General features: G+C 40.4%; 1 protein-coding gene across 2 annotated transcripts in view; it reads right to left on the bottom strand.

Moving 5' to 3' along the window:
- Nucleotides 1–13,555, bottom strand: part of CDHR1 (cadherin related family member 1) — a 57,281-nt gene extending 43,726 nt beyond the window's left edge. For both annotated transcript variants that reach the window (XM_067552926.1, XM_067552925.1), the window contains exons 1-6: nt 13,495–13,555; nt 12,641–12,736; nt 6,117–6,262; nt 4,710–4,760; nt 3,048–3,137; nt 2,245–2,331 (exon numbers count right to left, since the gene is read on the bottom strand). In XM_067552926.1, coding sequence (XP_067409027.1) covers nt 2,245–2,331; nt 3,048–3,137; nt 4,710–4,760; nt 6,117–6,262; nt 12,641–12,736; nt 13,495–13,555 — 531 coding nt within the window. The remainder of the gene's footprint in view (nt 1–2,244; nt 2,332–3,047; nt 3,138–4,709; nt 4,761–6,116; nt 6,263–12,640; nt 12,737–13,494) is intronic.
- Between the last annotated feature and the right edge of the window lie 504 nt (nt 13,556–14,059).

Genomic DNA, 14,059 nt, shown 5'->3' with positions numbered 1-14,059 from the left:
GGAAAATTTCTGCCACAAAGGTGAAAGTTTTAAGAGTAATGAGCGACTCCTAACAGGGGCTTAAGATAGATAGAACTGTTCTGTCAAACAAAAGCACGGACTGAAAATTGTCATGGTATTATAACAATAGTTTGTAAATAGAGTGCCTCTTCAGTGACTTACCACAGATGACATTAAACATTGCAACATATTGTCTGCTAGCTCTGTTTCCTGATAAGGTGAAAACAAGGGTCCACTAGCATCTTAAAATTGGAATAGAGTGGCAAAATGTGGAACAAAAATGATTGTGGGGGGGAAAAAGTAAGACACTCAATTTCTGAAAGAGAAATGGGTTTTCACATGGTGACCTGATCTGAGGGAATCGTCAGAATTGCAGAGTGGATTTGTAAGTGGGATTGAATTTTAAATGAGAGGTAGATTCCCTTTGCAGTAAGATCAGTGTGGAGTTTTTTGTACCTTTTTTTGGCTGCTTACAGTACTTGGTTTAGGGTGTCTTTCCTTTCAGTTATCTCATGTTAAAAGGATTAACTTTAATCCTACATAAATATTTGCATTTTCTCAAGTAGACATTGATTTCTGCACACACTTGAATCTAAGTAAATATTGTAATGAATGAGTTAGTCTATGTGTACCACTACTTCTTGCTGGGAAGAATCAAAATTACTCAGCTGCGGGCCACTAAGCCATTAGCCACAGTAACTAGTCACTGGTTGTAGCCACCTGTTCTTTACAAGATTGTCTTGACTAGGGAAAGTGGTCAACCTTTTAAAACATGCTTATTAAATATCTGGTGGTAATACTATTAGTTCACTCAAGGCAGTGCCCTTATTTGTACTTCTCTTCACTGAGACAGTGCAAAAGTGATAGTAGCTACTTGCGTAGGCTCCAGATAAAAAAAGAAAGATTAAGTGGGGAAGAGAGAATAGGAAGCATGCGAATGGCAATGATGTGGCAGGAGACAGATGTTCTGTTGGAACCATAAAACACTGCATAAGTTATCAGTGTTACAAGTATTAGCAGGAGGAGAGCAGCAAAAGTGAAAGGATGTGTGAATATATATCATGGAGGTGATAGAAAATATTTAGTTGTATGTATTAGTTTTTTGGCAGATGGACCCTATTGCACCATCAGATCACAATGCAGAACCAGTCACACAAGAACTCTTTCACAGCTGACCTCCCCAGCTGTCTGACCCCTACCTGGAGTTAACAGGAGTACAGACAGAAGTTTTCTGACCCATCTGATAATTCAGCAGTGTCATTTCCTCCTCCCACACTAAGGTCTTACTCAGTATAAAAGTTGTACTGCTTTAGCTATCCTGGCATACATCATCTCCCATCCACCACACACACACTCTGGATGTAGTTATACTGGCGTACATGTATTTATAATAGTATAGCTTATTCCCTTATAGGACGGGAAATAACCTACACTGGTCTAAGGCAGCTTTTACTGATCTAACTCCATCTACACTACAGGTCATGCCAGTAGAAATATTTCAGCGAAAAAAATTACTCCCCTTCCCGTCCCCAGTCCCCCCCATCCCCCGCCGACTAACTACACTGGTATAAAACCTGTGTGTAGACCAGGCCTGACAGGTAGCCAGGAGAGACAACACTGACTATACTGAGAAGCGGATGAAGTGCTGTAGCTTAAGCACTTCAGAGAACCCATATGTGCCTAGAAGATCAGAGAAGCAGGAGTAGGACTGAAGACGACTGGGGCCCCGTCGACACTTACCTGGAAATTCGGCAGCAGTTGTTGAGTAGCTTGCGTAACTCTCATCGACTTTGTAACTCCTCTTATATGCAGCATCTTCACTGTGCTGCATTGACGGGAAATGTGTTCCCGTCAACGCAGCGCTGCTCCACTTGAAGGGGTGGTTTTATTGTGTTGGCTTCCGGATCGATTGAGCAGGTCTTCACTGACCACACAATCTATCCGGCTAGATCGATCTGACAGCGATGAATTTGCTGCCGTCAATGAAGACATACCGTGAATCTTAAATTGAAGTGGAATGCTAACAGTTCCCAGTCCTTGGTCATCCAGCCCCCGCCTTTTTCTTGGAGGTGCATATTAATTTAGAATCTATTTATCTTATGTACTGTCTGGGATCATTCTTACTGTTATGGTGACACTTCTAACAGACTCAGCCTCAGGGCCTTGTTTTTATCCTGCTGGGTCCTGAACACCTCAATAAATGAAAAGAAACTACTTTTAAACACACATGCGTAATGCCCATACCTGCAAGAAGTAGGTGATACTTCCCCCGGAACCCGTGTCTTTGTCCACTGCCTCAATCTTAAAGATACTGCTCCCGGAGGGAGTGTTCTGTGAATCAAAACAGTTACCAGAATCAGGGGGATTGGCAGAGTAATGTGAGGTAAAAGATGAGAGAGGCAAGAGATGAAGAATTCATGAGATGATAGGAAGAGAGAATGAATGGGAAAGGGATGGAAAGCAGCAAAGGAGTGAGAAACCAAAAAGAAAAGCAGATGGGAATGGGAGAGGCAGAAAGAGGAAAGAAAAGTGATCGAAAAGGAGGGGAGAATGTAACACAGAATGTGATGGGGAGTGAATGGGCAGAGGTATGAGTAGGGACAGAAGTGAGAGAAAATATGAGATATAAAAAGGAAGAAAATATATTAAAAATAAGGGAATGACTGGGACAGAAACAGGAAGAGAGAAATGTCTGTGTAGGGATCAAGGAGACAGAGAAACCTTCCTCTCCTGTGATGTTCCTCCTTCCATTGAAGTCAGTGGTAAAATCCCCATTGACCTCAGTGGGAGCAGAATCAGGCCTCATGTGGAAACTATTGTGCAAATGAGCTTTGCAGCTTTCCCATGGAGAGCGTGTGCATTCAAACAGTGGAGAACCACTACATGACTTCCTCACTAACTGTGCCCTTAAAAACCTAACCAAACATTTCAGCTAAACAGCATGAGTGAATTACATTAGTGATAGTTCCTTACAAAAACACACACTAGCTCTTTTTCTCTGCTCCCTGTTTAAATGTACTTACAGCATGGAAAAAAATTCAACCAACCTCTGGGACTTGGACTATATAAGGTGTGTTGAAAAACTCTGGACTCTCATCATTAGCATCTGTTACAAGGATTTGGACTTTTTCAGCAACCTGGAGTGGAATATGAGGAACACTTATTGAAATAAACTAAATTACACCATACGCTTGTTCATTTGCATACCATGATCCCGATTGGCATATGAAATCATAGCAATGAAAAATTGCTTTGTTATAGACTGTCCTCATGCTACCAACATTCAATTGGAGTATGGACAGAGAGAACATCACAGGCTTCTTAAAAATTTGTTCAGAAAAGACAATGTAGAGCTTTCCCTGAGATTATTATTTATACGATGCCTTTCAAAAGTCTCAGAGCATTCTATGAACAACAGATTATGGGACTGATTTTCAAAGTTAGTTTCACACTGACTGGACTCTTCAAGAGCTTCAAACATACCTAGTGTGTGCACACAAATTAGATATTTGTGCATGTGCAAGGCCACTTTGGTGGCTAGCTGGCTATGACGTGCACAGATATCTCATATGATGCCACTGGCTTTAATGTGCATTAATTGGGCTGTGCAAATACATGCATCTACCTTTGAAAATTGGGCCCCATTTATACTTAGAGAGATCACTTTGCCATCCAAGAAAAGGTACCCTCTTCTGGGACAGAATATGGTGGCTAAGATCAATTCCCAGCAAAACTACACCATTTTTTGTGAAGTGAAGATGTATACTTGATGCAGATTTTTATTTTGGGGGATTTCTATGGCACTCCTCATCAGTGAATCTGAGCCTCCTAAACATTAATTAATGTATTCTCACTACGCTTCTCTGAGCAAGGAAGTACTGCAGAGTATCATTATCCCAGTTTTACAGAAGGGAAAATGAAAGCACAGAGATTAAGGCCCAGATTCTGAAAGATATTTAGGTGCCTAACTCCCAGTTAGGTGACTAAATACCTTTGAGAACCTGGGCCTATGTGACTTGTCCAAGTTCCCACAGATAGTTCTGTGGCACATCCAGAAATAAAACTCAAGTTTGCTGACCACCAGTCCTGTGCCTTATTCATAAAACCATCCTTCCTATCTTTAAAACAAGTAAAAACAACATGGGAATGTATGGGTCTCATAATGGAATTAGGCCAGGATATTGGTGCAGTCACTTCAATTACTCTTGTGAAAGTGACATCAGTCCCTTAATAATCAGAAATGATCAGAGCTTCAACAACAAGAAAACAGCACACCAAGCAACACAGAGCTTCTCTGTGCAATGCCATACCATGCAAGTTCAGTAGTGACTCAGAGGGAAGAATGCCAGCTATGGCCTCTCCAACACTTATTCCTGCAACATTGAATTTTTCATTAGGAGGTCTCCAAATATTGACCAGGCCCAACTCTTTGGGCTTGAGACCTACTCTGGTCTCAGCCTATGGTGCTTGCTTGTATGAAAGGACACTATGGTTTTACAGCCTAGTTTGAGTCAGGCTTGGACCACGGAGTCCATAATTAGCTTGAAATGACTGCAAGGTGTTGTATTTAGTCTGAGTTACTGTAATTTCATCAACTCTTGCACAAGTAGGGTAGGACCCTACTCAGACCACGTTTTCTTATATAACAAGATACTGTCTGAAAGGTGGCTAATGCCGAGAGGGTGAGTTTGGCACATGTTAATACTCACAGTATTCAGGCCATCTGAAATACTGACTATAACTTCAATCTCATCTTCTTTCTGCAAACAGAGACAATCCACTTAAACAGAGGTCCAGCATTTAGCAAGATGATTCAAAGAGGGTTCGAGGGTTTAAATCCATCACAAGAATATCCAGAGTCATAACAGTTAATGCTAACAAAAAGAGTATCGGAAAGGAGACAAAACTTCACTCTAACTATTAGGGATTAGGATAATTCTTCAATGGGGGGTGCGGAAGGCAAACTAGCCCACATCTGCTTTCTTTGGGATTTCTTGCACCTCCCTCTGAGGCATCCAATGTTGGCCACTGTTGGAGACAGGATGCTGGACTGGACCCATGCAATTCTGATCCAGTAATTCCTATGTGTGAGCTGCTGGAATTCACTTTTACATTTTTCAAGCAAATACTACCTAAAAAAGTATTTTGTGAAACTTCCACTTGCTTGGTGTGTAGTAGTTTAATATTGGGCAGTCTCCTCTGAAAAATATTTGCCCCCAGAAGAAGAAAAATCAGAGCATTAGAGAATCTGATCTTGGAACAAGATTGCCTAATATGTCATGTTTGGTGGGACTATTCTGAGCTGACATGAAGGGCTTTGATTTAACTGGATATATATTTCTTAATCCATTTTAGTGGCTTTTATTTCTATTATTTGTAATCATTCCCAAACAAAATATTTAAGAAAATTCAACAGCAGCAGCATGACACTTAATTGAGGGCTTTACACCTAAGAAAATATGCTTGCGTGCATGTGGGAAAGAATATAAATGCACAGCAATCTTCATCTTTGGGTTCCATAATCAGTTCTTGAAAAGTAATTACAGAGAACCCAACTCATTCTACAGCTGGGAGAATCCTAAAGAAATCTGGATTCCATCTCCTAGGATTAGAGAACCTTAACTGCAACTGGAACTAGACAGAAAACATAGTAGGAATAAACTGTGAATTTTCAATTTGGCAAGAGTTTAACAGTTGGGTACCCCAAGATTCTGTAGAAGAAGCAGTGTTATAAATTAAGTGAAAAAGTACTGACAAGTGCAATGATATACTGTATTATATTAATATGGATGGCATTATACTGAAAAATGATATGGAGGCCATATAGACTCATAGACTCAGACTTTAAGGCCAGAAGGGACCATTATGATCATCTAGTCTGACCACCTGGACAATGCAGGGCACAGAACCTCACCCACCGATGCCTGTAATAGACCCATAACCTTTAGCTGAGTTACCGAAAGTCTCATATCACGACTGACAGATTTCAGGTTACAGAGACTCCACTATTTACACTAGGGTATGAGCTGACACTATCCCTTAAACCTACTAATCAAATTAAGAACTTGAATCCTTTATAGAAACATACAGATGGGTACCATTTAATTGTGCTCTACCTCTCTATCAAGCTCCTCAATCAAGGTGACATTTCCAAAATTTGTGTCAATGGCAAAGTAACTTCTTGACCCAGATTCATAGGTCATTCCATAGGTCACAGGATCTCCTTCTGGGTCGGTTCCATTTAGCGTGTACACATGTGTACCTGAAAAGATAGATGTCGTCATTCCACAAGACTTCCCAATGGTAACTTCGAACAGTATATGTTTTCAATTAGCTATGTCTTATGAATCTAGCCCCTTTTTATGGTTAGTGAAGTTTTGTGAACCAGCTCTGATTTCTGGGAATGTGTTAATAGATTCATAGAGTTTAAGGTCAGAAGTGAATCCCAGATCATAAGTCAATGGTTCAGTGGTTAGGATTCATCATTTTCCGCCTATTTATTAAATTCAGATAATCAGTGTGGGAAACTGGTCCTCCCACATCAAAACCCTCCCCAGCAGAATACAACAAATACCCCTTATAGTGTTCATTTGCATGAAGAGTAGCTAGCTAACCCTTAACCCAGGCAAGGATGAGGTGATGCTGGTAGGAGGAAGTATGAACTCAAGTAATTTGTGCCCTTTAACATTCCCAGCTATTGAAGTTATCTGTCCTCAGCCTGTTAAGATGGTCCACACCATTGGGGTCCTCTGGCTCCTCAATACTATTGGATGTCCTGCCCAGATACCATGGAGGCATTAAAATGCCTATTTCCATCTGCAATTGACAGGAAGACTGCTGCCCATCCTCACAGGACAGCTATGTTCCATTGGAACGATGAAAGCATCAATCAACATGGGGAGCCCCATGAATGCTGACGACAACTTCTACAAGAGCTGGACTTATACTATGGAACTCACCCCTAACGGAGATGTCAGAATGACCACAGGCTTCCCCATGCTCAGAACTAAATAAAGATCAACCTCCTTTCTTCCACACTGCCAAAATCCACTTTACCCCATCCCCAGTGAATACATGGAGTTTGGAAAACAGGCTCACAAAATTGCAAACCAGATAATGTTTTCCTTATGCTTTTTCCATTAAAAATCTAGAAAGACTACAAATATAACTTAATAATACACAAACTAGGAAAAGGCACACGGGAGTCAGAGTTACTTTTGATTTACTGCAAAATAAAATAAAAGGGCAGAAGAAAAAACTTGGTTTGAGATTTTTTTTCCCCCTCAAAAAATAGGGTATTGTGGTGTCTACTTCCTGATTCAGCTTCCTAAATAAGGGAGATGATTTTCAAAAGTGTTGAACATCCAGCAGCTCTCTCTGACTTCAAATGTTCTTAGTTTTGAAAATCTTTGTTTGTTAAACATGTTTCAGGCTGGATTCTGCTCTCATTTATACAGGCATATAATCTGGATTAATTCCATTGACTTCAATATCAATGCAGTCTTTTTCTCACTATTTTTTTCATTGTACCTTTCCACTTCTTAATTGCCTCACTGTTATATTTCTCACTCTCTCTGCCTCTTCAACCTTATATGTCTCTGTCCTATCTGTTTCCTCTTCAAATGCATAACTATTTTTTTGCCTTCCAGCTGATTTCTTCTGCCTCTCTGAGACATCCTGCTGTGGGTTTCTAGCACATATGTCTGTCTATGACAGTTGTTCCAGTTGCATTATTTGTTTAAAAAGCTAAACTGGGTGTTTCAGATTCCAGGAAGATTAGTGATAAATATAGCACTTGACATTTGCCGTACATTATACCTTTCATCTATGGAAAGCAAATCACTTTAATTAAGCCCGACAGTACCACAATGCAGAAAACTAATAATACACCCATTGTACGGATGGGGAAACTGAGTCAAAGAGGCCCAAGATCTCACGGCAAGTCAGTGGCAACCTAGAATCCTGGCTCCCAGTTTCATACACTAATTACTCTTTCAGGCAGGGACCACCTTTTTGTTCTGTTTTTGTACAGCACCTAACACAATGGGGTCCTGTTCCATCACCAGGACTCCTAGGAATTACCCGCAACGCAAATAAACAACAATAATAATATCACTCCCAAGAAACACATAACTGTTCAGTAGACAATGCAGCATAAGGGCTAGGGAAGTCAAATTTTATGCAAGTGTGTAAGAACATATTTCAATAACCCACCCTTCCCATTGAACTATCGGCAGGATGGAGACTGGGTGACTGAAAACCCAGTAAGGATCCCTTTGCAGAGTTTTCATCCTTTATGAGAAAAAAGAGGCTCTGCATGGAGGGAACACCACTGTAAGTGAAATATTAGCCATACAATCTGGCCTCTTATTTGCAAGCCTATGAATTAGTCATATCAAAATCCCTTATGGTATTGAAACATTTTACCCTCTGCAGTTTTTAGGGACCTTTTTATAAGGGCAGCAGGAAATTTCTACTGCTGAAGATGATATGAAGCATTGACATTCACATTAAGTTTGAGATTGCTGAGGTCTCCAAATAGGAAATAATGGGGCTCGTTGATCTTTATGCCCTACAGTTTCCTCAGCTGGTTTTCTGGATATAACTGATACACTGTTGGTTGTGTGTCTACAGGGTAGTTGGTGTGCCATTAAAATTGAATTGTTTGATTGCAATTTCTCTTCCAGTTCAATCACAGCTCCTAATATTGGATGAATTATATTTGAATGCACAAGCGCCCCATATCATTAGCACCCTGGGAACACTTCCCAGCACAGTGTTAATGCCAATTAAAAATCTATCCTTGGCATGCTGACATCACTTGCTGAAAAAGAAGTAAATTAAAAATCCAACCAAAATCGTATCTGTGGGTACAAGCAAACAGCTCCCTCCTGGCATAAACATAGACAGATAGAGCATTATTCATATAGGGACAGGGGAAAATTCAGAGTAACTGATAAAGCCACAATCTGTCCCTTCAGCTGCCATTTCTATGTGGACAGGACTCTTGTATCCTCATTGCTTAGTGCATTACTCAGCACCACAGGCAGCACTCAATAAATGGCACGTTAGCACTGAAGCAGTTGCCCCACATGGATCCTTCACCTGGGGGAGCCTCAGAATAATAAAATCATAGAATTAGAGGGCTGGAGGGGACTGCAAAAGTTCTTATAGTCCAGCCCCCTGTGCTGAGGCAGGACCAAGTGTACCTAGACCATTCCTGACAGCTATTTGTCTAACCTGTTCTGAAAAACTTCCAGTGATGGGGATTCCACAACCTCCTTAGGTAACTTGTTCAGGTGCTTATAGTATCATTATAGTTAGAAAGTTTTTCCTAATATCCAACCTAAACTCCCTTAGTGCAAACTAAGCCAATTACGTCTTGTCCTATCCTCGGTGGTCATGGAGAACAATTGATCACTGTCCTCTTTATAACAGTCTTTTACATATTCAAAGACTTATCAGCCTTATCGTCTCTAAAGTACACATGCCCAATTCTTTCAACTTTTCCTCAGATGTCAGGGTTTTCTAAACCTTTTATTTTTTTTGCAACTCTCCTCTGGAGTCTCTCCATTTTGTTCACATCTTTTTTAAGATGTGGTGCCTCAAGACAGTACTCAGCTGAGGCCTCATCAAGGCTGAGAGAGAAGGACAATGACCGCCTGTGTCTTACATACAATACTCTTCTTAACACACCCCAGAATGACATTTGTCTTTTTCCCAACTGCATCACATTGTTGACTCATATTTAATATGAGCTCCATTATCACCCCCAGGTGCTTTTCTGCAGTACTACCACCTTTCCAGGTATTCCCCATTTTGTAGTTGTGCATTTGATGTTGTTGCCTTCCTAAGTGAAGTACTTTGCACTTGTCTTTATTGAATTTCATCTTACTGATTTCAGACCAATTATCCAATTCATCAAGATCATTTGAATTCAAATCCTGTCCGCCAAAGTGCTTGTAACCTCTCCCAGCTTGGTGTCATCCACAAAATTTGTAAGCACACTGTCCGCTCCAATATTCAAGTCGGTAATGGAAATATTGAATAGCACTGTGCAGGGCCACAGTAGATTTTTCCTTTCTGTTTGATAGTGAATCATTGAAATTACTCTCTGAGGCTTTTCAACCCATTACACATCCAGACTATCTGTTAAATTAGGAGCTGAGAGGAATACATTGAATTGGCTCACAAGTAAATTTGTTTTACTGATTTTGTTTTCTCATTTTTCATCATGGCACATCCAGGTTCTAAGTAAGACTGGAAAGGAACACATTGAAGTACTTCCAGAAAAGGAGTTTTCACACTACTTCCAGCCCAAGTCAGACAAGGAAGTACTGGAAATCTCAGACCAAAGAGGCTTGGAAAAAGCACCCAAATGCAAGGGCCACCATGTCCTGGCTTCTGGACAGCAATCCCACGTTGCCCTTCATGGGAGCTGCCTAGCCTTTTTTAGCCTAGCTAGTTGCCTCTCATATCAGAAAGGCATTTCTAGACGGGACTTTGAAATCACCTGAGATTTAAGCCAAAAAACCCACCTCTCCCTCTCTTGCCCCCAAAGCTCCTACCAGCCTGCAGCTCCTGCCTGAGGTTGAAGTGATGTGATTGTCTTTGCATGAGCCCTTAACATCAGGGTGAATTTCATTCAGACTGAAATGGTGTGAGTGTCCCATATTGCTTCATTGTATACTAATGGAGTTTCACTTCTTTTATAGGCTTGGTCTGTGTTGGGAATTTATCCTGATTCCAGCAGCCAATGGTCAGGTGCTGATGTAGCTTCCCCAGAACAAACCCCAAGTGTAGACAAGAAAAGCTGGCATTTACATGAGTGACAGAGGTAGGATCCACTGGTGCAAAAAACAACTTTCCTGACTGCATCTTCGGTTTGCTTGGTGTGGATAAAGTGATGCTGACCTTCAATTGCTGGAGACAGAGCAAATTCCCACTGGCACTGCAGCTTCATTCTGCTTATAGTGAAACTTAGCTTCCCTATGAGCAGACTCCAACTGTGCTAGTTCCATTGGAATATATATCACTGAACACTGCAAGCTGTGTGTTAACGGGTGAGTTCGAAGGGGTTATCATTCCTTCTCCTCTTCTCTGGTTGATGTTGCCACTATCCCATTGGCGGGAAGAGCTAAAGAAGAATCTCTGATCCCAGCAAGGAGTAAAGAAGACTCAGACCATGTCTACGCTATGGGGACTATAGCAACACAGCTATGACTCCATTGCTATGCTGGCATAACCCTGTAGGGCTGATACGGCCAACAGCGATGGAACGGGTTGTTCCATCCCTGTAGGAACACCATCTCTCCGAGTGGTAGTAGCTAGGTCCATGGAAGAATGCTTCCATCGACCTAACTGCATCTACACTGGGGGCTAGGTTGGCATAACTACATCACTCAGGGGTGAGGATTTTTCACACCCTTGAGCAATGTGACTATGTCGACCTAAAATTTAAATGTAAACCAGACCTCAGGCTGGTGTTGTGGCAGTCTGTCCACAGTGGGTGCGGCCCTAAACACTACAACTGCAGGGAGAGTCCATCCCATCACTTCCAAAAGGAAGAGAAGGATCATTTTTGCCGATTCCTTTCCTTTTAGGGCAAAATTCCACTGCCTATATATTCACCACCACTGAAAAGCAGGCATTTCTGAGGTAGAAGCACCCAGTGCATAGCATTCCAAACAAGAATGGAATGGGGATTTTTTCCCCAAGCACACCATAACAAACACCTCCTCATACAAAACATGCCAAAGGAAATTTAGGGTGAGATTTTCAAAAGCGCTGTGTTGCCCCATTGACTACAGTGGGAGCAGGTTTAGGTCAATGCTGAGCACTTTTAAAAATATCTATCCCTTTAATTCCAGAAAGAACTGACAGGGCCTCTCTTTTATGGGGCTCATTTAAAAGCTAGTAACTACAGCCAGAAAGGAGTAAAAACAAAACAGAGCCCCAGTGTTGCATGTGGGTGCATTGCTATGCTTGTTGCTGTTTTTAGGACAAAACCTTTAAACTAGAGCGGGTTGGGAAATAAAACCTCCAAAATTTTCAATAAAAATGGATTTTTTTCTTGCAGAAATGTCCATTTAGTCAAAAAAGATATTTCTGTCACAAAAACATTGTGACAGAAAATGTTCAACCATTTCTACTTTAAACGTAAAAAGGATAACAATTTTTTGAAGGAAAACTTTGTGTGTGTTCTTTCTTATTTTCATTTCGACATACAGTTTGAATACAAGATGTCATTAATAATTATCAAAAATTCTGTTCTTTTCCCATAAACATCTGCCTGGGTAGACAAGAACGTCTCTTAATATCACAAATCATTTATGACCTCACAACAATCATGCTCAGATGCTCTGAGTGAATGAGGTGACCAACAGTGTGGGAGAGAAAATAATGATTTCAAAATGCAGTTTGCATTCAAAGAGATCATTTTAAATGAAGCGAGATATATAAAAAGAGAAAGAATAACATTTAAATGCATCAAAGGCAAAGCCACTAGAACATTTTTGGAATATATTAATAGACATCACAACAAAATAAATGGCATGCTTTCCCATTACTTTGTAAGGATCAAGGCAAAAAATGACAGCAATTTTAGAGTTTATTTAAACACATGTACTGTGATACTGACCAACAGGTGTGTCTTCCGAAAGGCTGAGAAGTGCCATGTTCCCATTTGCACTGTTGGCTCCATTATCAAAGAAATAGGGGGCATAATTTGCTTGAACTGCAATTAAAACAAAGCAGAACCCAAAGAAAAGCATTTAATAAATTAGTAGCTTGAATTTCTTACTCTGCCTCTCTCTCTGTACAAAAAACGATGAGCCCTTTGGGGAATAATCTGAGTTTGTAATATAGCCAATTACACTAATCAACTTTTCACCTTTAAAAATATATATATTTATATATGTTAAATTGCTCTTCTGTGGTGTTATACCAATAGTTCATATAATACTTCATAGCAGCATTTAAAGAATATGAGTGTAGAAAAAAGAACTAAGCAGGCTATGTCTAAGGAGCCTCAAACATTCAGACAACGCTTCTTGCAAAGTAACCTTCATAACCATTCACCATTTCTGTATACAGCTCCCATACACTCTGTGAGTCTCTGTCTGACACCTGGCCAATGGCTAAGTAGTAACCTAACTCATATGCTAAACATATTATTTTTAAATTACACCTACTGAATGTGCAATAAGCCATAATTAAATAGTTACTTACTTGCTGCCAGACAACAAAGTTAAAAAAAAAAAAAAAAGAAGCAAATTAGTTGTCATTCTAATCACTTACAGTTAGAGAATCAAAATAGCCCATTTGAAATGAAATTGCAAATATGCAAAGGGAGGGGTGGGGGAGATAACATTTGCACAGTGATCAGTTTCTCAGGAAACATTTTCAGGAGCACATTATCACATCAGTAAGGATTACTATAGGATATGCCATGTCGTCTTATTTGTTTATTAACAAAGAGAAAGCCGTACTCACCCAGGCAAACCTGCACCCAATTGAGAAAGAAAGATGGGATGAAATGCCTTCCATGCTTCATCCCACTGAAGGAAAGGCTAATTTTTTCTTTGTTTCAAAGGGTTGGGGGTTTTTTTTGTCTGAAGGGACTAGCAAAGTCTCCTTCAGACCTGTGCGGTGGCGAAATGTGCAAGAGGCAGTAACAGATGTTAAGATGTTAAGCGGATGACACGTCTTAATTTCTGAGGAATTTAAAGAAGCTCCTTCCTACCACTTAATTAGACCAATTACTTTGCAAGGAGCTGTGGGACTCATTTCTGATACAAGGTTGGGAGGAATCAACATCACTCTCACCGGGTCTGTTGTTTGTACTGTACTTAGGTTGCCTAAGATAAACCTTTCTCTGCTTCCCAAACACAGAAGCCAGAAGGCAGGTAAAGTTGAATTTTTAAAAATATGTCTTATTCTCTAACTTACTCCTTTGCTTTTCAGAACTAAAAGGAGGGTTTTATTTATTTATTTTAGATTTTGGCTTCATTGAGAAACCAGGGGGATAGGAACTCAAAACAAATGCATGGAAGAGTAA

Source organism: Emydura macquarii, unplaced genomic scaffold (assembly GCF_026122565.2).
Source record: "Emydura macquarii macquarii isolate MOO-44397 ecotype Brisbane River unplaced genomic scaffold, CSIRO-AGI_Emac_v2 contig_1390, whole genome shotgun sequence".
NCBI classification, from domain to species: Eukaryota; Metazoa; Chordata; order Testudines; family Chelidae; genus Emydura; species Emydura macquarii.
Note: the sequence above shows the minus strand (reverse complement) of the source record. Positions and strands in the feature narration are given on the sequence as shown.